This window comes from Oikopleura dioica, chromosome 2, assembly GCF_907165135.1.
Source record: "Oikopleura dioica chromosome 2, OKI2018_I68_1.0, whole genome shotgun sequence".
Lineage (NCBI taxonomy): Eukaryota > Metazoa > Chordata > Appendicularia > Copelata > Oikopleuridae > Oikopleura > Oikopleura dioica.
The window spans coordinates 9,572,462-9,593,830 of record NC_137292.1 but is presented as its reverse complement, the minus strand read 5'-3'; the positions used below and the strand labels follow the sequence as shown (position 1 = coordinate 9,593,830).

The window sequence follows — 21,369 nt, the reverse complement described above, 5'->3', positions numbered from 1 at the left end:
TGAGCTGTTCAGACTCGGAATGGATGTGGCAATGAAAAAAGTTGGGTCGAAGGTGAAAACCGGCATCGACCGCATTTTCGACAAGACCCTCCAAGACCTCGTCCGAGGAGTTCGAAACGCAAAAGGTCACGAACGCGAGTACATTTTGGAAGCAGTCGAGGAAATTAGGGAGGAGCTGAAGAACCCGAAATTAGATGTGAAATCGGTGGCGATTTCGAAGCTCTGCTTCCTTCACATGCTAGGATATGAGATGGGCTGGGCGAGTTTTAATATTATTGAAGTTATGTCCTCGACTAAGGAACTGGTTCATTACTGAATTTACTTAGATGATAGTTAGGACGTGTTTTTGACGAATGAAAACCACGAAAAAGTTGACCGAAAAGCGCTTGGGCTACTGGGCTGCCTCTCAATCATTCAACGCTGAGACCGATGTTCTCATGCTCTCAACGAATTTGATCAAGAAGGACATCCTCAAAGGTTCCGAATTCGAAGCTAGCGCTGCTCTCGGCGGTCTATCCTGTTTCATGACGCCTGATCTTGCCCGAGACTTGACCGATGATGTCATTTCGCTGATGTCATCTACCCGACCTCATGTTCGAAAACGCGCTACATTAATAACTTACAAACTGTTCTACCACTACCCAGAAGCGATGCGCGCTGCCATGCCTCGTCTCAAAGAAAAGCTAGAAGACAAGGACCCAGGAGTGCAATCTGCCGCTGTAAATGTCATTTGCGAGCTTGCAAGGAAGAATCCAAAGAACTACCTGCTCTTGAGCCCGATTTTAATGCGATTGATGACCAAGAGTTCGAATAATTGGGTGCTCATTAAAATTATCAAATTATTCGGATGCTTGATTCCCCACGAACCAAGACTGGGCAAGAAGATTGAAGAGAATTTGAAGACGCTAATTAATAATACCAGCGCAATGAGCTTGCTATACGAATGCATCAATACATTGATTCAGGTACAGTCGCGCTGTCAAATAAGTGTTATTTATTTTTCCAGGCGAAGACATACGCTCCTGCTGGAAATGACAATGAAGCGTTGATACAACTCTGCGTGGATAAGCTTAGAATTCTTATTGAAGATAATGATCAGAATTTGAAGTATCTTGGGCTTCTTTCAATGACTCGGATTCTTGGTAAAAGCAGAAAATAAAGAGCCTTATTGAATATTATCCTTCAGAATCGCACCCGAAGATTGTAAGCCAACACAAGGACATAATTCTTGCGTGTCTTGACGACAAAGATGAAAGCATTCGGCTTCGAGCTTTAGACCTCATCAGGTTTTTGACTTTTCTGACTATTTCTGTACCAAGCTTATTTAGTAAAATGGTCACGAAATCAACGATAATGGACATTACAGCGAAACTACTCGACCACGTACGAAAGACTGAAAATACAATCTACCGAGATGAGCTAGTTTCGAAGATGATCGACATGTGCAGCCAGCAGGGATTCGTTTTTATCAAGAATTTCGAGTGGTATTTGAATGTGCTTCTGGACCTGACGAAGATTGAATCAAAGGTGTCTTATGGACCGAAGATTGCCACGCAATTGCTGGAAATTACAGTCCGGTAAGCGCTTTCCAATTTTTTATATTTGGTATCTATGGCAGTAAAAGTTAGGGTTCCGCACGATTGGAGGACCTTATTTTTCAAAATCCAGATCCATATTGTATTAAGAATAGACTCTTTATAAAGTTTAGGTTTTCGAATACGGCGAAAAAAATGATGATAGTTAAATTCCGATTCATCATCAGAGTCGCCGATTTCTCTCGGTTTTTCATACTTCTAGTGGCAGCACAAACTTTTCTTTAACACAGTAGATAAAAACAATTCTAAAAATCACAAATCTATTGAAAAAAGAGCAAAAAAAATCAAGGTTTTTGTGTGCTGTCCATTTAAAATTATCCGCTATTTATCACTTTGTGAAAATTGAGGAGGTGCGCTCTGATTGGCTGATATGGAAGACATTCTCAGGACTCGATTTCAATGAAAAAAATCAGCGGTTGCTGGTACTGGGCTAGTTCAATGTCAAAGCGAAAGTTGTGCTCGATGTTTTTGATTATTTGAAGTTCTTGGATTCGCTGCTTTTTCGCGAAGGTCTTTTTCTGCAATTTTGGGAAGTTCCGATCTTTTGACTTTTACGTCCGGGTAAAGCTTGTCCAAATCGCAAATCATGTGCAGGAGAGTTTTAGCGTCTTCTTCCAATAGCTCGATTTTTGATTTGTGATTCGTCTGATCGAAACATCTATCATCCGCTGTGTCTGGCGTTAGAGGCCGAAGATTGAGCTTCTTTTCCTCGTTTTTCATGGTCATTAGAATATTGCGATACTCAGAAAGCGCGCCTAAAGAATTCCCCCACTTGCGAATAACTTCTAAAAGCCGCGTCATTTTGCTTTTGCCAGTTAATTCCGTGGCTATCCACTTCACGTCGTCCAGAAGATAATCCCAGTGCGTTTTTCGCCGTTTCGGTTCCATACACTTTGGGAGTTTTCGATTTTGAACTTTTGAAACTTGCGCAGCTTTCAATTCCTTTGCCTTTTTCGCAGGGCTGGATAATTTGAAATCAACGAAAAAGTTTTTCGTCTTCGGCGGGCGCCCATGCCCGTACAAAATTTTTTCAACCGCCCGTCGTTATAATTCCTTTGCCTCGCCTTGAATTTTAATTGAGCTTGACGGCCCGAATGGCCGATTCCCCTCCTTCCCTCGCTCCTTGGTTTTTGAAATTAAGGGATTTTCCCCTGTTTTTTCAACTCTTAATCACAGGTCTCTTTATGGCATGTTTAGATTCCCGGTATTCTGAGGATCATTTTGTTGAATCACACTCCCCCTTTACGAACATTTTAACCCGAAATTCTGGCCCTCAAAAGTCGTTAAAAGCATATAAATTGTACTGAGCGTGATAATCGCAATTTTTTCCACAGTTTTTCCACTTCGGGCCGTCTCAGCCCTTTTCCATGATTTTTGAATTTAAGGGCCGTGACATGCATAAGCAATCTACCTCTAGAATCAGTCTACCAAAAGATTCTGCCATAAGTTTCTCAGACGAAAGTTTCCGAAACAATAAGTATTCAATAATTTCTAGACTCTCCATTCTTTCGAGAATCAAATCTTTTCTAGATTTCAAGACTTCCGCTTTTCTAGATCTCTTTTTTTCTCTTACTCTTTGGAAATTGAAATCTCATTCGTAAATTCGAATCATTCGGATATCTTTATTCGTATTTTTGTCGGAAGAATATGTTTTCTTTTTCGAAGAGTAGTTTCGTCAAATTCATCCGTGCGCCACTCATCGTCCAGCCAACGAGCAAAAATTTCGATTTTTGGGCCTTACTCAAGAGAATATCTCCGCGCTTCTAGAGAATCCAGAAGAATGGCGTAAGATTGCAGAAAAGAATTCCGGAAATTCTTCGGGATTTACTCGAGTGATTATTCCTTATCTTGAAGGTATAAGTTTTATACGCCGATCTTTGCTTAAAATTTCGTAGATATTATCACGGCGAAACCTGAGTGTGTCTTTGACAACTGCATAAAGGGGATGAAACTTGCGAAGAAGAAGAATCAGGTTCGGCGAGATCTTGAACGCTGGTTTCGTGACGACAATGAGTTTTTTTGCAAGGAAGATTCCATTCATTTCGATGCAAAAGAACTTGGTAAGCGTTCAACTGGGCTGTCGCAAGTTTTGCAGGCGACTGAAATCAACGAAGAGAATGAGGCGAATGAAAGCTTGATGAATGAAGCTTTTCTTGAAGATTCAAGTGAGCAAGAGGAAGAATGGCTGCCGGGATCAGATGAGGATGAAGAAGCTGGAAAAGCCATAGAAATGGTAGAAGTCGTAGGAGCAGAAGAAATTGAGAACGAAAATGATGAGAAAAAACGAATTGCAGTTGGAGGAATAAACGATATTTTTCTACGTAGCGCATGGCTCCCAAATTACGGTAAAGGTGGAGATAACAAAACCTGGAGCCCCAAATTTATCAACTTATCGCTGGAGATGCTGATAAAAGGAGAAACCGCAAGCAGCATCCACAACTTCTTCAAAACGACAGCGAAGTATTATCCCGAGCTTCTTGGCGAAGAAAAAAGAGTTCCATCTCCTGACTGGTTTGAGCGACTTCGAGATTCATTAAAGTATTTGAACGAAGAGCACACCAAAGACGTCATTCTCAAGGGCAAACGATTCCACCTCGCGAGTGACGGAGCAGCCATGTTGGATGCATCAAAAACGATTTCAGTCGGGCTCATAAACGAGTCTGGCAAGCTTCATCTCATCGGGACCGAGCTTGCGATCGGAGGTACAAGTCAGATAATCGCCGACCAAATGATTGGGATCGTCAACAAAACCGGTTTGGGACGAATAATCGGCGAGAAGATTGATCTCCTTATGTCAGATCAGCAGTCAGCTCAAATCAACGCAAACGCGGTTGTTGCAGAAAAACTGACGCGGGAAATCAACAAGGACGCACCTCCATCACTCTTTTGTGCGATGCACTGCGTCGCAAATTGTGACAAGAACAGCCGTTGTGCGTTAAAAGAGGTCAATGAAGAAGCGTTCACCTTACTGGAACTTGTGAAGAGTGTCTTCGGAAAACCAGAAAAATTTGGGTACGTCCAACAAGATGGTCGCCGGTCGCTACAGCTGCTGCTCAAATACGATATGGAAAGCACCAGAACAAAGATTTTCTCTCACGATCTAGGTAATTTTCCTTCAAATGACTTTTCTTAATTTATATTAATAGGAAAGCGCTTTGGAAATGACTGTCGCAACTCGGGCGCTCTTGTGAGACATTTCCCGACGGTTATGAACGCGACAAAACACATGATGGCAAGAAGCTTTGAGGACAGCAAATTTCACCAGATCCACAAACTTTGCTCCGGCCGAGATAATGGGGTTTTGCTCGACGCTGCAACATTGTTCCTGAACTATTGCGCGAACATTAATCATTTCCACAAGAAGATCTCAAAAGTGAACAACGAAGCCTTGTCTTTCCTTGGGTTGAAGGATTTGTTCCAATCAGTAATTCAGCGAATGAAGACAATTGTTGATTCAAACGAGCCGTATTCGTGTCTTTTGGAGAAGGCGGCTCTGATGTCTTCATCCGAGGAGTCTAAAAAAACCGTGGAATTGATTGAGGAAAGATTCCAAAAGGTTTCCGCAACAAGAATCAAGCGACTGAACACTGTTGCTGTTGCTGTTGTCGGTGGAAGTTTGAAGAAGTACGTGAAGGATTTCGGGCTTCTCAAGGATCTCGATTTGCCAGACGATCGAAAAATAAGTTGTTCGAACAGAGCAGTCGGTAAGTCTTTTTTGAATAAAGCATATCTGAATTTAAATTAAGAATCGTCCTTTGCCACACTCAAGGGATTCGAGAAGTCAATCCAAAATCTGTGCCGCGAAAAGATGTACGAAAACGGGCGAGCCAAATTCAACAAGCTGAACGAATGGCTTGATGACCTGAAGCCACATGAAGCAAAATCAAAGCTGTTGGCAGCTTTTAAAAGCCAGAAAACTCAGCGCGAAGAGAGAAAAAGAAGAAGCCTACAGGAAGATCAGCGCGAACTGGCGCTCATACCGCGAAAATTTAAAAAATCTGTCATTGTCCCACAGTAAATTTTGAATTATAAAAATAAATTTTGAAAATCACTTTGTCGCAAAGACATTAGTTCGAATTCAACGCATAATTTCATTTGTTATTTAACAGAAGCTGCTATCACTTGTTGTTTTCGAGTTACGAGCGCTAGAAATCTTGTCGAGAAAATTTTTGGCTTCAATTTTTATCAACGAATATAATTACCGCGTTAGAATTTTCGGCCAATGAATGGGGCTAGAGAGCATTTAAAAACCGAAAAAACGCCAATAATGGTTTCAAAAAGTTTTACAACTAGAATTTTTTATTCACTTACCCGATCATGCTGATTCTTCCAGAATATTGAGTTTAGGGTCTGAACTTTCTCGCAATTTAAAAAGATTCGCATTTAAAAAGGCCACATAAAAGTAGATACAATTTGACGGCCTCTAATACATAAGCAAATGTTGAGATAGAAAGCTGATTTTACCAAAATATGCTCATTTAAAGACGAGCTTTTGAATGAGATTTTGAAACTTCGGAAAATCGGGGGATCTTTTAATAAATATAAAATATGCATGTTTACAGGAAACATTCCTTGGAATACAGCCAGTTTTAGGGCGAACTCCGACCGAGATCAAAACTTTTAGGTAAAATTTTGTTAAAAAAACCTAAGAGGAAGAAAACTCCCTCCTGACAAAATTAAGATCTATGATAGCTCTTTAATTTTTCCACCGAATGTCCGGAAATTTGACTCCGGAAATTTCGAGTCAAAATCCGCTAAACTGAACCATCCCGCAAATAGTTGTTGGCCGAGTGGTGAGCGCAGTCCTTCAAAAAGGATTGGCGGACGGGCACGAGCTCGAAACTCAAAAAAAGAATTTTTCTTTTTCGAGGCCCATCCGCGTTTTCCATGTTGAAGCTAGAAAGCCAAACATGGAAAAGGGGGTGCGTTCGAGCTGGCTTCGAGCTCGCCATCTCCTCTTTGCGAAGAGAAGCGCTCACCACTCAGCCAACTCCAGGGCGACAGCTCGTTGCATTACTCGATTTATATTCCCGCGAAGAGCGCCAGCCAATCAGCGTGCAGCAGGCCTCTTTGGCAAAATATACTTTGAAGCCCTGAAAAGGGCTGAAGGGAGGATTTTCGGGAAAAACAGAGGCCAGGAATGAATTCCCAGGCATATTTTTGGTAGAATCTCCAAATTTTATTAAAAATAAAAATTTTGGTCCAATCGTGCGGAACCCTAGTAAAAGTTAGAATTTAAAATAGAGCGATTCTAAGCTTCGAAATATTCTGTTTTGACATCAGCGGCTTTGGACGCTTCTCCTTTAGTGTCATTGTCATCTAATCTTCCTTTATATTGAAAATATTTTTTGATAATCGAGTTTACCTTGGTCGAACTTGAAGACTTTTGCAGAAAGGAAATTGAGAGGTTTCGCGAGCCGTTTGAGTGAATTCCGCTTCTCCTTCGTGAGGTTATCATTGAACTCTTCATTCATTTTGGCCGCGTTGAAGAGATTTTCCTTGCTTTCAAGATCTTTCTTGTCATTTTCAAGTTCCTTTTCAATTCCATCAAGTCTGGCCAGTATTCGCTCCTTTATTTTTTCCTTGTTGTTGATTTTTCGGCAAACTTTGTCTTTCTCTTCTTTAGCCTTTCGAGACTCTTCTTTCGCGGCATTCAGGTTATGAATCGAGTCGTCGAGATCTTCCTTGTCATCGTCGTAGTATTTTTCGAGGATTTTGAAAATCTGGTATCGATCGTCTTCGGACATCAGATTTTCGAAATCAGCTTGAAGTCGTCGCGCCGCATTATCGCAGCAGCTTCCTGTCATATACTCGCGGTACGTGAGATTCTCTGCACCACAGCCTTCAACTTCTGATGGTCTTTGTGGAGTGGCAGCACACTTGAAGGTAGCATCGGTTCGCTGCTTGATTTCATGCCAATTGTTCTGGCGACCATGAAAATTTTCTGCACAGCTTTTACAGAGACGACGCTCCTTCACGATTGCTGTGAACTCAAAGGCTCTAAATTAGATCAATTAGTCAAGGGAAATTCCAATTTTCTGAGTATCTTACCTAAAACAGTTCGAACATTGACCCCGTTGTCCATAGCTGGTTACGTAGAGCGATGAAACAGCGGAGATTCTTGACATTTTCAGTCTTAAATATTTTTATTGGAATGTTTAAAGTAAAGGAAATAGTCTTTCGTCATATAGCTATATCTGAAGTGAATAAAATTTTTATTTATATTATTATGTGCAGCAACTATTCTCTTCCGTTAAAATTGTTCTAAATTTGCTCTAGAATAAAATGGCATAATGGTTGATTTCAAAATATCCACCCCTGTTCATAAGTCTTAAATATCCATAAATGATCAGCAAAGTAAGACCTAAAAACAGGGAGCGCATCGGAGTGGTCTCCGTTTGCCCAAGTCGCCGTTTTTTCACATACTGTTTTTTCATTTCGTCTCTTATTCATGTGTTTATGCTCAAGAACTTATTCGAAAATCGGATACAACTATTGAAAAACAATATAAGAAAATTGTGGTGGTCTTGTCAAGGATCCACGGTTAATAACCGTTCAAAAGACATCACAGGACAACCTTTGTTTTCACCTGAAAGTTTCTGCAAATCAGAGCGCAACCAGCAGACTAAGTGATGATAATGAAATTGTCGCCTTACTTCTATCATTTTATGATCAATCAATTAAAAAAAATTCACATCGCCGTTTGCCTAAGATCTCCGTCTGCCCAAGTTGGGCAAACGGCGACTTGGGCAAACGGAGACCACTCAGCGCATCGCGCTCTCTCTCTCTCCTTTCCCTCTCTGAAGGGAAAAGCGCATGAGTAAGCCTATTTTGGGCGAGTCGAACTTTTTCTTTTTGATTTTGGAAGAAGTTGTTGTTGTGAAAATTTAATTTTGAAGCGGCTTTTATGAAGAAAAATGTCCGAATTTTTCAGAAAAGTAAAAATTTATCAATCCTTTGGGAAATTCATGGAAATTTGGTCCGCCAAAGTTCACGTGGCGTTTAAAAACGCCACAATCGCCCAAAGCGTTAATAACAATTCAGTGTGCGAACTCTTCGCGAATACTCCGTCGCCCAAATGTCCCACATTCTTCAAAACCTCGGCGCCATTTCGACTATCTTCGGCAGGAACGGATGCATTGATGTCATTCGATCGGCTGCTGTTATTTGCGGCGAGTTCGTGGAATTTGTCACCGATCCGAAAAATCTATTCTTGGCAATTATGAATGCGGAATTTGGTCATTTATCCGTTGATATCACCTCGGTCATGTTCCAAAACGCCCTCAAGATCTTGTCCCATGGTCTCAAAGGTACATAACGAACGACACAGAACATTTATCGAAACTTAATCTTCAGAAGCAGATGAAAATGTCGACATTTCGGAGCACATCGCTCTTTTCGACAAATTTCTGGCCTTCCCAAATATCGAGATTCAAGAACGTGCCAGCCTTGCTGTTCAAACATTGAAATTGGCATCGGATAATGTTCTTTTAAAAACAATCTACGGACTTCACGACGGTAAAGATTTTCTACGAAAGTTAAACTTTACAAAAACTTAGGGGAACTAAAGCCAGTTGGACCAAAGGCGCAGAAAAAGGTCCCCTTGCCAAACGGACTCGATTTAGAGGGACTTATCTTCGAGCAAAGTGACGATGAGGAAGAGGAGCCTGAGGAGGAGGTAGAACCCGAGGAAGACATTGATGACGCATTCAAGGATTACTATGCCGAAAATAATGGTCAGTTCTCGCGATAATTTCTGCAAAAAATGGTCAATTATAGGTTCCGGAAAAACTTCGCCGTCAGGGAAAAAACTGCCGCTTGGAAAAATGCGCTTGAACGATATTAACTATTTAAAACTCGACGATGCATCCCCGAAGTCCGAAAAGCCAGAAGCAGAGACCGACTATCAAACAATTCTTTCCCCAGAATCAGATGTCAACACTGTGTTTGGAGGCATCGGCGGATCCGATAAATACTTGCCAAAAAAGACCAAGAAGCCAAAGAAAGGAAAGAAAACAAAGAAATCGAAGAAAAAAGCGAGTGAGAAAGTCTCAGAGCCTGAAGAAGACACTCCAGCGGTGGAAATCATGATGGACGAAGAAATGCCAGAAGGCGCAGAAGACACTCCCGTGGAATCAGACCAAGACGATGATGCTAAACGCTTCAACATCGATGTTTCTGATCTTCTTCAAAGCAAGAAAAAGGTTGAAGTAGCACCAAAGGTAGATCAGAAGAAGAAAAAGACGAAAAAGAAGAAGAAAACAAAGAAGCTCAAGAGCGAAGAAATCATCTCATCAGACGAAGAAAGCAGCGCAGTTCCAGAAAATCCTAAAGCAGTTCCGCATGTCTCCGAGCCAACGCTGATTACAGGCCTTTTGCCAGTCGCTGACAATGTCGACATTTCCGTCTCAATCAAATTTAATGATCGGGACAGCCTAGAGCTCGTTGTCCAAAACAAGCACAAATCGAGAGACATTTCTGAGCTCGAATTCCTCGATGAAAAGCGAGATCTTCCGCGCCAGGGCGAAGTTGCTTTCCCATTCAGACGCACCGATGAGATTGTTTACAAAGGCAAGCTTTGCTACACCATCTCTTCCAAATCTAAATCGTCGAAAGAAAAGAAACTCAAGTTCGAACACATCTTCACTCCTTTCTTCAATCTCACCGAGTGGAAAGTCAGCGATGACGAGCTCGTGGATCTGATTCACGAAAAATTCTTCGAGGTCACCGTCGAGCAGCAGTACCAAACTGAGCTGGCAAGTCTGGAAGAGTGTCTGTATCGATTTAGTGGTTGCTACCTGGTGCAGTCAGCGCAGAATGGTGCGTCTATCTGCGGGCAGCTATCGTCTAATCAGGAGAAATTCGTGATGTTGATCAAGGTTAATCGACCTTCCTAGTATTATTTTACTCATATTTTTAGATCAACGCTGGTCTGGTGAATGTCTCACTTAAAACTCAATCCTCCGATTCATCAACTACTCTTCAAGCTGCAATTACTGCTATTCTGAACTAAATAATTTCGACCTATCTTCGTTTTAGTACTCGAAATCAAGATTCTATCAATCTACGTCCTTTTTCTTCATTTATCTTTCAACAAAAATACTCATGTCACCAATTACTTCAAGCCATTTATTCATTCTTCTGGCCGTGCAATAAACGTACTGTAACTAATATCTTGTTATGTCCATCAAAGTAATAGAAATCAGAGTTCAGTATTGTACCGTGCAATAAATACAAAAATGCATGATTATATTTGTTCTTATGAGATTGTTTTCAGCCGCTACCGGACTTCATTTTGATGGATGAATGGAAACCCCCGAGTTTGGCAGATGTTATGAGGAGCTCTAGCTGTCTATCAACTCAATTCGAGGTGATTTCCGGACTTCGACTATTTTATAAGCTGCGTTCAGGCACTTTCTACGGACTCGGGCGTCACATTAGGTTATCCGAATGGCAGCTCTCCGTCGAACCGCGAGTCGCCTCTCCGCGTTCACAGTCTTTCCAGACTTGGCAGCTCAATGGTCGACCTGGAAGTTCGTCTACCCGACGGGCAGCAAGAGGTCTTCCGAAACGTCAAATACGACAAGTTGCAATCCAAGTTCGAGTACTTTCAATCCACACCGATGATCAAAAGCGTCAGACTTGCCTTCCAGCCCGAGTGCAAGTTTGATGTCGTTCGCCAGGTTTAGACGCTTTCGCGCAGCATGTATTCTAGAGTGATTCATTGTTTATCCAATTGATGGGTGGAGTAAGAGTGATACATCGAGCCTATTCTTTCTATTGAATGAATAATGAGTTCCTCTGCATGCAAATTAATCAATCTTTCATCCCCTTATTCTTCTCTCGCTAGTTGCTCGAGGACAAAAGGCTCGTATTGAATACAATATCGGAAATGGCAGACGCGTTAAACTTGACTGAGCAGTGGCGAGGCGGTAGCTCGATTCGACAGCGCGTTGTTGACCGACTGCAACAATTAGACAGAAACTCAATCGACAAGAGAAACAACATGACGAAAATTGTCAGCGATAATTTACTAAAGGTAATTTCCGCTTGATGGAGCGATCGTTGAATTTAGTCGCCTTTTAGCCCGACGAACTGAAAAAAGTCTTCAAAAATCAACTCGAGGATTTGCGAAAGCAGCTGGCTGCATTCAAGCGATCCGTACAAATGTTCAAAGAGCCCATCGACGACGACTTTCTCCAACAATGGCTGCCGACTTTGAACGATCCCCTTTTGGGCGAAAAATGCCCTTTCGTGGATGAAGTTGATGAACTTTTCCACTACCTTTTTACACGAAGAATAGCGGTACTCATATATATTCTATTCATCTATTTACCCTTTTTAGTGGCATGACATCAACATTCTAAGCTTCTTCCTGCCAAATCCCTTTATTCACTTGAAGAAGAGCCTCCAAAATGCGATTTCGCACAACATCACTCGCTATCTCCGAGAAAACGGGGCCAACAACTTCAAACCAATCACAAACGACGGTCCTTCCTTCCCTGCTCATCTTGGCGACAAAGTTCTGAACCAACTTGCCTACGTCATGGTCAGGAAGGGATGGAAGTTTGATGATGATCACATCCTCAGCGAGGTAAGACAGCAAAATCTGATGATTTTTGAATCAACTAAAGACTGGCTTGGTGACTCCGATCTATTTGGGAGACGTGGACGGCAAAGTCGTCAACAAAGACCTTCTCTGTCTGGCCCTGGACTTCGGCCATGAAGACGTCATCAAGTACCTCTTCCGCGAGTTCCACACATCCAGCTTCTACACCTTCTCGGATCAGTACTCTCAGCAAGTTCCCATAGGCCAAAATCCACTGAAACATCACACAGAATCGCACGAGGCAATCTCCAAGTTCTATCCTCACTATCAATTCGCGCTCGAGTATTTTTTACACGAACTTGAGGTAATTCATTCAGTATTTCTTTATCCTCAATCCATTTTCAGACCCTCGAAGGGCTCCAACGCGCGTTACGATATTACAACAATGTCTTGCGAGAACGTAACATCATCAAGCAGGACCTTACTCCGAGTGATATCTGCTCTGGTGTAATGACACCTCTTCAAAAAGCTGTAGAAATGAATCAAGTCGAACTCGTTAATAAATACGTAAAAGTCTTCGGGCTAGATGTGAATGGTGTTACGCCACAGTATAATTTGGAACGGTTCATGAAGCACAAACGATATTAATAATATCATATTATATTCTTAGAGTTACAATTGTGACCAACAATCAAGTGAACCGTCATTAAGCCTCCCGTTTACATCGCAGCGAGTAAGAGGAAAGTGAGGATAACGCAGATGCTCATTTATAGCGGTGCTGATCTGATGGGACCTGTTCAATGTGGTGGCAAGAATTTATCGTGAGCACACTTCGATTTTTCAAAGTTCCTATTTTGATGGTTTAGTATGTTTGATGTTATCTGCGCAAATCCTACGACATTCCTAAAGACAAGCGAAAACCAACGTCGCGATCTGGCGCGTGAGTTCTACCAGCGAAACATTCGCGATGCGAAAACAGTGAATGCTGCTTATCCAACTAGCCCGCCGCACTTCATGAACTCGCAATGGACGACGAGCAATTCATGGCCCACTTTGCCCAAGTCAGAGTTCAACGGAAGCTCATCCATGCTTCTCAAACAGTTCATTCGCGGCAACCGATGATTTGGTTTCTTGTTTTTTTTTTGAAATCAGTGTTTCCTACTAAAGAAAAGTTACTATTCCCAATCTATTAGTTGTTCTTTTTTCTTGCGATTTCTTTATGACTTTACCAGCGCGTTTTGCTGTTATTCGATTCTGTGCCGTTTCCAAACAATTTACTTAAAAAAAAATGATATTTCTGTGCTCCAACTTACAACACTTGGCCTATCTATTTTGTCCCCATGACTGATTCAATTATCCAGCATATAAAAATGCCATTTACTATTGCTTTATTCGAACTATAGGTACTATTTATAGACTTTTTAAAGTACAATTTCTGTTTCCTTGATTTTTTGTCGAAATTGTTTTTGACAAATAGGTCTAGTTATAATTATCAGAACAATTCATACAACAATCCTACTTTACTATTTTACTATTACTATTTATATTTTAAAACAAAATTTCGAATAAAAGGTTTCAAAGTATCAGTTTTCCTAAACAATATTTTTATAAGGTTAAATTTGCTTTCGCCCATATTCTCTCTCTCTCATTCTCGCACAATACACATACACACACTGTAGTGCCCCCAGGCGGGTGTTCATAGATATTTTTGTTTCCAAGCATTTTATCCCCTTCATCGATTTTATTTTTGATTTACCAATTTTTATTTTGTTTTTTTTTATTTTATTTTGCCTTACATTTTTTTTTGTTTCCCCGTACATTTTACGCTACAACTTCAATCATTAAAAAACGCAACGGATATCATTCTGTGTCCGAAAATAAAATTATTTGTTCTACGATTTTTGCTCAGAATATTTTGGCTTTAGAAATGTGGGTTGAAACTATTCCTACTGTTGGCGTCTGGCTCGGTACTTTCTACCTTGGCTACATGGCCAAGATGTACACTGATGAAGCTGGAACGTGAGTATTTATTGACGAAACTTTTTTATTATCGATTTTTATCGTTGTTTAGCCACAAGGGTGCTCTTTCCGGTGGTCTCTGGTGGTGGCCCCTGAACTGGTCTAACTCTGGAACTAAGAAGCCTCCATGTGGTGCCTTCCAGGGCTTTGAATACACCGTTGAGAACCACCAATACGGACGAGACATGCAAATGGCACTTCGAGGTAACCCTCGCTTACCTATTCTCTTCTATTCTCACTTTTAAAGCTCACAATACCGAGTGGATCCACCCCAACATCATGCCCAAGTCGTTCCTCTTCGCCGCTCAGCAGAACAAATAAAGCCTTATTTATAAACAGAAAACTGTTAAAATTATGTTTCGAAAATTCTAAATTATTTATTTCTCTGAGTTCAGTTACTGACTTACGCACCCACTTTCTGTGAAACAATAGTTTGAAAATAAAGCGGAGAATCAAGCAAACGCGTTCAGTATGGATTTGCTGGGGAAAAGGAGTCAGCTGCCAACAGCGGAACTGTCCGACGATGAAATGGACGCGCTGAGCGGACTCACAAAGATCAACCCCACAGGCAAGCAGGGATCGTTCAATCCATACAAAACCATCAATCCCGAATTTTTGTCAACCGCGCTCGATCAGGACGATGACGACTGGATGTACATGGGTGTACGTACTCCTTGTTGATTTCAAACACGCTCATTTCGTTTTAGGAAGACAACAAGCCACGAGAGCGAACAGGACACATCTTCAACATGGTCGGATCTGGCGGTCTAGTAGGCGGCGCTTTCGGCGTCCTCAGCGCAACAAGAATCCTCCACAACAGAAGCTTCCTCACACTCAAATCCCTCAGACATCCGATCAAACGTTCCGAAAGTATTACCGCCGTCGTTTCAAATTGCAGAGATTGGTCCGCAAAAGCTGGCACTTTCGGTAACTGAATTTAAATCTGTTTATTAAATAAGGACCCCCCCATCAAGAATCGTGAAAAAGGGGCTGTTTAGTGAAAGTTTTTCTCAGAAACTATCTTAGGTAGATCCTTACTTTCACTTGCTACCTTTAGATCAAACCCTCGGCTGCAACCGTTCCCCTTATGATAATCTCTCGATTACAAATTTAAGGGTATACAGGCCCTTAAAGGTAAAGTTGCTTAGTGAAAGTTTTTTTTAGGATTTAAGTTGAGGTATACCCTTAATTTTTTTACAGCATAAAGTTAAGGCCCTAAGCTACGACCGTTCCTCTTTTGAGAGCTTCTGGTCAACGAACTTAAGGAGGACAGCCCCTTTAAAAATTTATAAGTCGAATAAAAGGCAAATTTACAGATTTCAATTTTAAGTTTTTCATAAAAAACTGCCTTCGATTATGTTTTTCTGAGTGTTTTTATGATGGAAATGCATTTTAAGATGGGTATACCCTTAATTAAAATGAAAATATAGCAAACATAGGATTTTCATAAAAAATATAATGCAAATTTCCATTTTTTAAAGCCAATTTTAGTCAAAAATTTCTATAGCAGCGAAAAAAGTATTATTTTTTTCTAAAGCTTTTGTCACATCCCTTGGTTGGGCGTTTTTGGACAAGCAAATTCCAGTAGACCCGAAATTCGGCTCGGCATTCGGCGGAGCGATCTTTGGTCTCTCTCCATTTTGGCATAAAGATATGAATGTTTGTATTCTTCATTCGATCAGATAATTGACTGTTCTTTAGCGTACGCGACAGAGTTTGTTAAAGCAAGAGCAAGAATGGCTAAGAAATAATAATAATAAAGGCCCAAGATTTTGGCAGGTAAGCTTATCCTCCAATATTCCTATTTCTGACGGGATTTGTAGCTGAATCAATTATTGGAGAGCAAAATATTGAACCGTTACCGCGCAGAAGGAAGCACCGTGCCAAAATCGCTAAATTTCATGACGGGCATGGGTCGCGTCGGATTTTTCGCCACAGCTGCTTATGGAATCACGTATGCAATGGAGCAGGCATCGAACTCGAAGGGATTTATTCGCGACGTCAAGCGATGGAAGTGGTGATCGTCCACCAGAAAAAGAATAGGAAATATATTTATATATCTAGACTCTTTTTTCTCCTGTCGAAAATACTTCCCACTTCTTCACCACGTATGATTACAACACCACTTTTGCTGCCATTTTTAATTGATCTGGCCAATAGAACATTTTATTTATGATGAGTAGCAATTTATGGCCCACTTATCTTACTTTTATTTGGCAAAATCGTAATGTCTCGATTGAAAAGTTGAGCCGTCTGAAAGAGTTGTCTTTTTCCTAAGAGGAAAAATCGCCCTTTCAAGCGATTTCGAATACCTCATCGATTTACTCGTCAAATATAATAATTTAATTGAAGAATAAAGAAATAAATACTTTCAGAAAGAAGATCGCTTTGTTCATTCGAGTTGAATCACAGAATTTAATTGTGCAGTAAGTAGTTCTCGATTTTAATTTTAACAAGATTGCACATTTTCCTCTCGATCGCAGTAGTTTTTCTCCGGGTTCCAGGCTAAACCAGATGGGCAAGTTTTAGCCATAGCGTTTCCGTTGTAACAGTCGATATACATGTAGCAAGATTCCGGGTGCGAGTAAAATCCGTTTGGCTTTTCTTCGCAAAAATCATCCAGCTCACTTGAGGGACTGCTTGTAGTTTCTTTTGGGGTTGTGGTCGTGAAATGGGTAGATGTCTCGCGAGTTGTTGTTGGTTTTGTAGAGAAAGGAGTAGTAGTGGTAGTTGATGTTGTTGTTGTGTATTTGGGGCGGATGGAGATGTCGGAGCAGCCGTAGAACTCTTCTTGTGGCCCGATACCTCGATGAAAAAGTGATCAGTAAAGATTATTCAGGCTCATTGATAACTTATCTAAGATAAGTTATAGGTACCTGTTCCGCAATTTCCATTTTCATCACAAGCCCATGTGTTTCCAGCGTGATATCTCCACTGAATGACGCAGTGATCGCATGAGAGATCTTGCGGGAGCTGTACTTTTCCATAGTACTGCCCTGTTTGACCTCCAGTAACATCCCATTGATTGTTTCCATCAGCTAACGTCATGATGCTCTCGTCGCTATCGAAACAGGCGGCGTTTTCGGTGAAATCAGACGGCTCCATTTTGCAAATTTTGAATTCAAAAAAGCCCTGGTGGTGAGCAGTAATATCAAGGTGCAAATCAATTATGTCTCCTTGATCGTAAGTCCGAGGGATGATTCCAGAGCTACCGTAGCGTCCATTCCACTCATTGTCTCGTGGGCGTGGCTACGATCTGAGTTTAAATCTTAAATAAAAAATCTACAGTATTACTTGAGTAAAATCATCGCCGCAAACGCCACATTTGTACCCGTTCGATATTTGTGTCTGGTAGCCACCACAGAACAATTGATTATCATTCCAGTTTGGTACAATCAAAGATTGATCGATATTTGGATCATCCTCTGCGATAAAAAGTAATTATGATATAATTTTTGGTGATATTTACTTAGAAGTCTGTAGCTCGATCTTCCTGGTGGCTCGAGAATGCGGCCATGGCCGAACACTGACACGAAGAAACAAGCAAAAAGTTTCATAACTCCTATTTTATTGTGCAATTTTTTTCAATAGAACATGCTTGGAAGTGCTGCAGATGGCTTTTTTCACAGAAAATGGTTTGAAAACTATTTTGAAGTTTGAGTTCATCGGATTGGGAATCAGCAGGTGACGTTGTAGGGCCAGTCACAAGTTTTCGTTTCTCCGTTGAACAGTAGTCCTGGAGGACAGTCCTTGATGTAGGTGATTCCGTTGGCGCATTGGATGAATTTAGAGCAGTCTGAGCAGTGTTTGTGGATTCCGGCGGGTATGGAAGGGCTAGAGCAGTAGTTCGCGGCCTCGCAATTTTCTGTATTAGGAGTTGTTGTATCTTCAGTTGTGGACTTTGTTGTCGTTTTTATAGTTGATCTTGTGCCAGACGTTGTGGTTGTCAACGGTTCGGTCGTAGATTCTGGGGGTGAAGTGGAAACCATGCTAGTCGAACTTTCAACGGTTGAAGACGGACTAGGAGATGTAGCTGTTGATGTGGGACGACCACCCGTGCGAGGATTAATTTTAACATCCGCACAGCCGTAAAACTCCTCCTGCATTCCTAGTCCAAGGCCACATTTTCCAGTTTCATCGCACCCCCAGGAGTTTCCAGTATGATATCTCCACTGTATCACGCAGTGCTCACAGGACAAGTCATCTGGCAGCCTTAGCTTTCCGTTGAAAGTTCCTGTTGCTCCGTTGTTAACATCCCAGATGGTTGATCCGTCAGCGAGTTCCATGATCGACTCGGGGCTGTTGAAGCAATCTTCGTCTTCGGTGGACATTTCAGGAGTCATTTCGCAAATTTTGAACTGGAAAAAGCCCTTGTGATGAGCAGTTAGCTGAATGGTGACGGGGATTTCTTCCGAGGACTCGTAAGTTCGCGGGATTAGGCCTGACGATCCATATTTCCCTCCCCATTCGTTCTCTCTCGGTCGAGCTTGAAGATAGCTATCTCCACACACACCGCATTTGTAGCCATTCGAAACCTGGTGCTGAAATCCACCACAGAAAAGCTCGTTATCGTTATAATTTGGCGTCACTTTGGACATGTCGATGTTGGGATCTCCTGAGAGCCGAAGGTAGCTGCTTCGTGCCGGAGGTTCAAGCATGCGACCATGTCCTAGAGCTGAGGCGACGAGAGTTGAAGCAAAAAGTTTCATTTTTTTCTTTGAGTATTTTTTAAAGATTGATGCTCAGAGCTGTCAGAAGGCTGCTTATATAGTGCCAAAAATTAACGATCTAGCGCGATAGAGAATAAGATACGTCGTGACGTTAACAATTTGACATAAACGATTCACTTTCCCTCGGTACAATAGTCTGTTTACTTAAAGGAATAAGAGCCTGCATATTTGCTCTCGTCGTTACTGATATCTATCAGCAAATGCACGAGTTGCTAAAGCAGTAATTTTAATGCATCCGCTTGCGTGTATACATTGTGGAAGGTGGCCGGAATCGAGAATCATGTGATTTGTTTTACGCTAATACGACCATTCCAACTCGAATCGAGGTCACTTACAGTAAGTTTTTAGATGAACAGCAATGATTTCTGGCTAAAAGAACCCTTCAAACTATGGGAAGATTGGTGTAGAAAGAATGAACCGCCACTGATTCGAAGAACGGATAAGGACCAAAAACACGGCTGGCACTACGAGCTCCAAGAAAAGATTGAAAACGATGGCCAGACTAAACTGAAATTCAAACTGCATAAAGAGTGCAGATCCGAGTTCGAGGATCTGAAGATGTTCGAAGAGTGTTCTGAAAATGTTCTTGGAGAGTGGAAAGGCAAAGATGTGAAGAAGCTAAAAAATCAGTTTGGCGAAAAAATTCTCATCCATCTGCGAGAACAGGACGCGTTGATGGACATAGTCTTACCAAGCAGTAAATATGATTTGGATCGAGGGGATGCGAAAAGAGAAGTGGATAAATTCCTTAAAGATAAGAAGCTTGTTGAGAAAGAACACTATGAAATCGGCTCGGAAATGACGTCGAGAGAGGGTTGTCAAATTCATCGGTACTATTACAAGTTCAAAGATACGAGTAAAGTTAAATTTGGCTGTTTAAGGGTATGATTTTGGGTTATTTTTTAAGATTAAAAAGGGCCGTCTTTAGGGAAAAGTATTGATGGCTTATTCTCCAGAAAAACGTCAAGCCGCTAAGAATTGCGCCCAGCTGATTTTAGACGCAATCGACCAAGAGCGTAAAAATCGTGATTCAAAGAATAAACAAGCTGAAGTTACTGACAATAAGAACTCAAAGCCGGAGTTTGACGAGATTCTCTTCTGCCACGGCGTCAGAAACAGATGCAATCGTTTCATAGAAATCAGAGACGGTGAATTCGAGGATTTGAAAACAGACGAAGCGGAATCAAGGTATTGTTGAAAGATTAAACTTGTCCCATTACCGAATCAGCATTGTGACGCAGCCGTCACACGGGAACTATAGGACTTTGTCTTTGCGCCACAATGTTTGCGGGTCATTGATCGGTCTGACGGACTCTCATAACTTGATTGTTAAGGAATTATGTGCCGAAACCGATAGATAAGCTGAAGGAAATCCAGAACAGAAAGGATGTCGAGTTCTCGTACGTCATTTTGTGGCCCAAATTAAAGCGCAAAAATGAAATCAAGCTGCCAGAAAGGTGAGCAAATCATCTGATTATGCATCCTCCTGATAGGAAGTTCCTAGGGTTCCGCATGATTCGGACAGAGACTTTATATTTACCAAAATTTTTAAATTCTACTAAAAATGACTAGTAGAATCCATATCCGATCCTAGTTTCCCCCCAATGCCATTTCTTTGGTTATTTTAAAGCTATTTAAAAATATAAAGTTTAAAAGGCTTATGCGCTCTGATTGGTCAGCTGCGCAAGCGACTTTTTCTAGACTGAAGATTCTTCCATCTGAACAACACAGTCAGAAATTCGACCAATCAGCGCGCGGGAAATAAAAATGATAATAGTTTTGAAAACTTTAATTGATCAGCACACAAAAAGTTCGCTGAGTTATAATTTCATTTAAAAACAAAAACTATTATTTTTTGGTGTTCTTTTAAATGGGAGGGCGACTGAACGTGTGCGACAGAAATATACCGGAAAAACCGAGATAAATCGGCGAATTTTAAGAGTTATCAGAATATAAGTATCGTCATTTTCTTCGCCATAGTCGAAAACCTCAATCCCACTTAAAACTTCAAAATTTCTTATAGTTAATTTTGGTTTTTGAAATTTGGGTCCTCCGATCGTGCGGAACCCTAGAAGTTCCGGTTATACGAATAAAATTATTTAAGTGAGGACGAAGAAAAGCAAAAACAGTCCTTCGATCTTTCAGAAAATCAGCCAAATATCAATCGTCCTTACAGTCGTTCTGTGTATCAGTGCATTTTGAAGACTTTTACTCGGCCTCCTATCACTGTCATCGGCAGAGGACGATCTCAAGATGATGCTGAAAATGACGCTGCGAAGAAATGCCTGTATCACTTGCACATTCAAACCCGCCCTGAGCTCAACTGGGCAGGGTTGCCTCTCACAAAATTGAAAGAAAATCAAGAAGTCGGTAGAAAAGAGAGCTCCTGATCTCTTCATTTCTTTATCACTAATTTCTTCATCACTAAAGGCAACAACACGGATTCAATAAAGAACTGCCATCTCATTGAATCAAT

At 41.2% G+C, this 21,369-nt stretch overlaps 7 protein-coding genes across 8 annotated transcripts in view; 4 read left to right on the top strand and 3 right to left on the bottom strand.

The window, feature by feature from the left end:
- Positions 1-2: 2 nt before the first annotated feature.
- On the top strand, positions 3-11,145 carry LOC145698865 (AP-3 complex subunit delta-1-like). The gene is made up of 11 exons (XM_081776093.1): positions 3-288; positions 362-965; positions 1,007-1,142; positions 1,187-1,286; positions 1,329-1,577; positions 8,640-8,905; positions 8,952-9,113; positions 9,155-9,331; positions 9,375-10,474; positions 10,516-10,965; positions 11,006-11,145. Exons 1-10 carry the CDS (start codon positions 20-22, stop codon positions 10,606-10,608), a joined length of 3,156 nt encoding a protein of 1,051 aa, XP_081632219.1. The 5' UTR covers positions 3-19; the 3' UTR covers positions 10,609-10,965; positions 11,006-11,145.
- Positions 6,833-8,337, bottom strand: LOC145699205 (uncharacterized). 2 transcript variants are annotated; one of them, XM_081776469.1, is made up of 4 exons: positions 8,185-8,337; positions 7,647-7,730; positions 6,961-7,595; positions 6,833-6,919 (listed from the first exon to the last, which is right to left on the bottom strand). In XM_081776469.1, exons 2-4 carry the CDS (start codon positions 7,721-7,723, stop codon positions 6,915-6,917), a joined length of 717 nt encoding a protein of 238 aa, XP_081632595.1. In that variant the 5' UTR covers positions 7,724-7,730; positions 8,185-8,337; the 3' UTR covers positions 6,833-6,914. The 2 variants fall into 2 exon arrangements, with proteins under 2 accessions (XP_081632595.1, XP_081632594.1); XM_081776468.1 differs by having other exon boundaries at positions 6,833-6,914.
- Positions 11,146-14,018: 2,873 nt separating the features above from the next.
- Positions 14,019-21,369, top strand: part of LOC145698886 (uncharacterized) — a 45,117-nt gene continuing 37,766 nt past the window's right edge. The window contains exons 1-3 of the mRNA XM_081776120.1: positions 14,019-14,163; positions 14,216-14,367; positions 14,411-14,484. Coding sequence (XP_081632246.1) covers positions 14,072-14,163; positions 14,216-14,367; positions 14,411-14,484 — 318 coding nt within the window. The 5' untranslated portion in view covers positions 14,019-14,071. The remainder of the gene's footprint in view (positions 14,164-14,215; positions 14,368-14,410; positions 14,485-21,369) is intronic.
- LOC145698882 (uncharacterized) lies at positions 14,612-16,327 on the top strand. The gene is made up of 5 exons (XM_081776114.1): positions 14,612-14,826; positions 14,871-15,090; positions 15,701-15,822; positions 15,865-15,942; positions 15,987-16,327. The coding sequence occupies exons 1-5, from the start codon at positions 14,635-14,637 to the stop codon at positions 16,182-16,184; spliced, it is 810 nt and encodes a 269-aa protein (XP_081632240.1). The 5' UTR covers positions 14,612-14,634; the 3' UTR covers positions 16,185-16,327.
- On the bottom strand, positions 16,378-17,743 carry LOC145698881 (uncharacterized). The gene is made up of 4 exons (XM_081776113.1): positions 17,633-17,743; positions 17,458-17,588; positions 17,040-17,412; positions 16,378-16,968 (listed from the first exon to the last, which is right to left on the bottom strand). Exons 1-4 carry the CDS (start codon positions 17,718-17,720, stop codon positions 16,613-16,615), a joined length of 948 nt encoding a protein of 315 aa, XP_081632239.1. The 5' UTR covers positions 17,721-17,743; the 3' UTR covers positions 16,378-16,612.
- LOC145698875 (uncharacterized) lies at positions 16,521-21,363 on the top strand. The gene is made up of 5 exons (XM_081776108.1): positions 16,521-16,589; positions 19,242-19,775; positions 19,822-20,081; positions 20,228-20,350; positions 20,998-21,363. Exons 2-5 carry the CDS (start codon positions 19,242-19,244, stop codon positions 21,281-21,283), a joined length of 1,203 nt encoding a protein of 400 aa, XP_081632234.1. The 5' UTR covers positions 16,521-16,589; the 3' UTR covers positions 21,284-21,363.
- On the bottom strand, positions 17,837-18,914 carry LOC145698878 (uncharacterized). Its single transcript, XM_081776111.1, has one exon. The coding sequence runs from the start codon at positions 18,870-18,872 to the stop codon at positions 17,841-17,843; it is 1,032 nt and encodes a 343-aa protein (XP_081632237.1). The 5' UTR covers positions 18,873-18,914; the 3' UTR covers positions 17,837-17,840.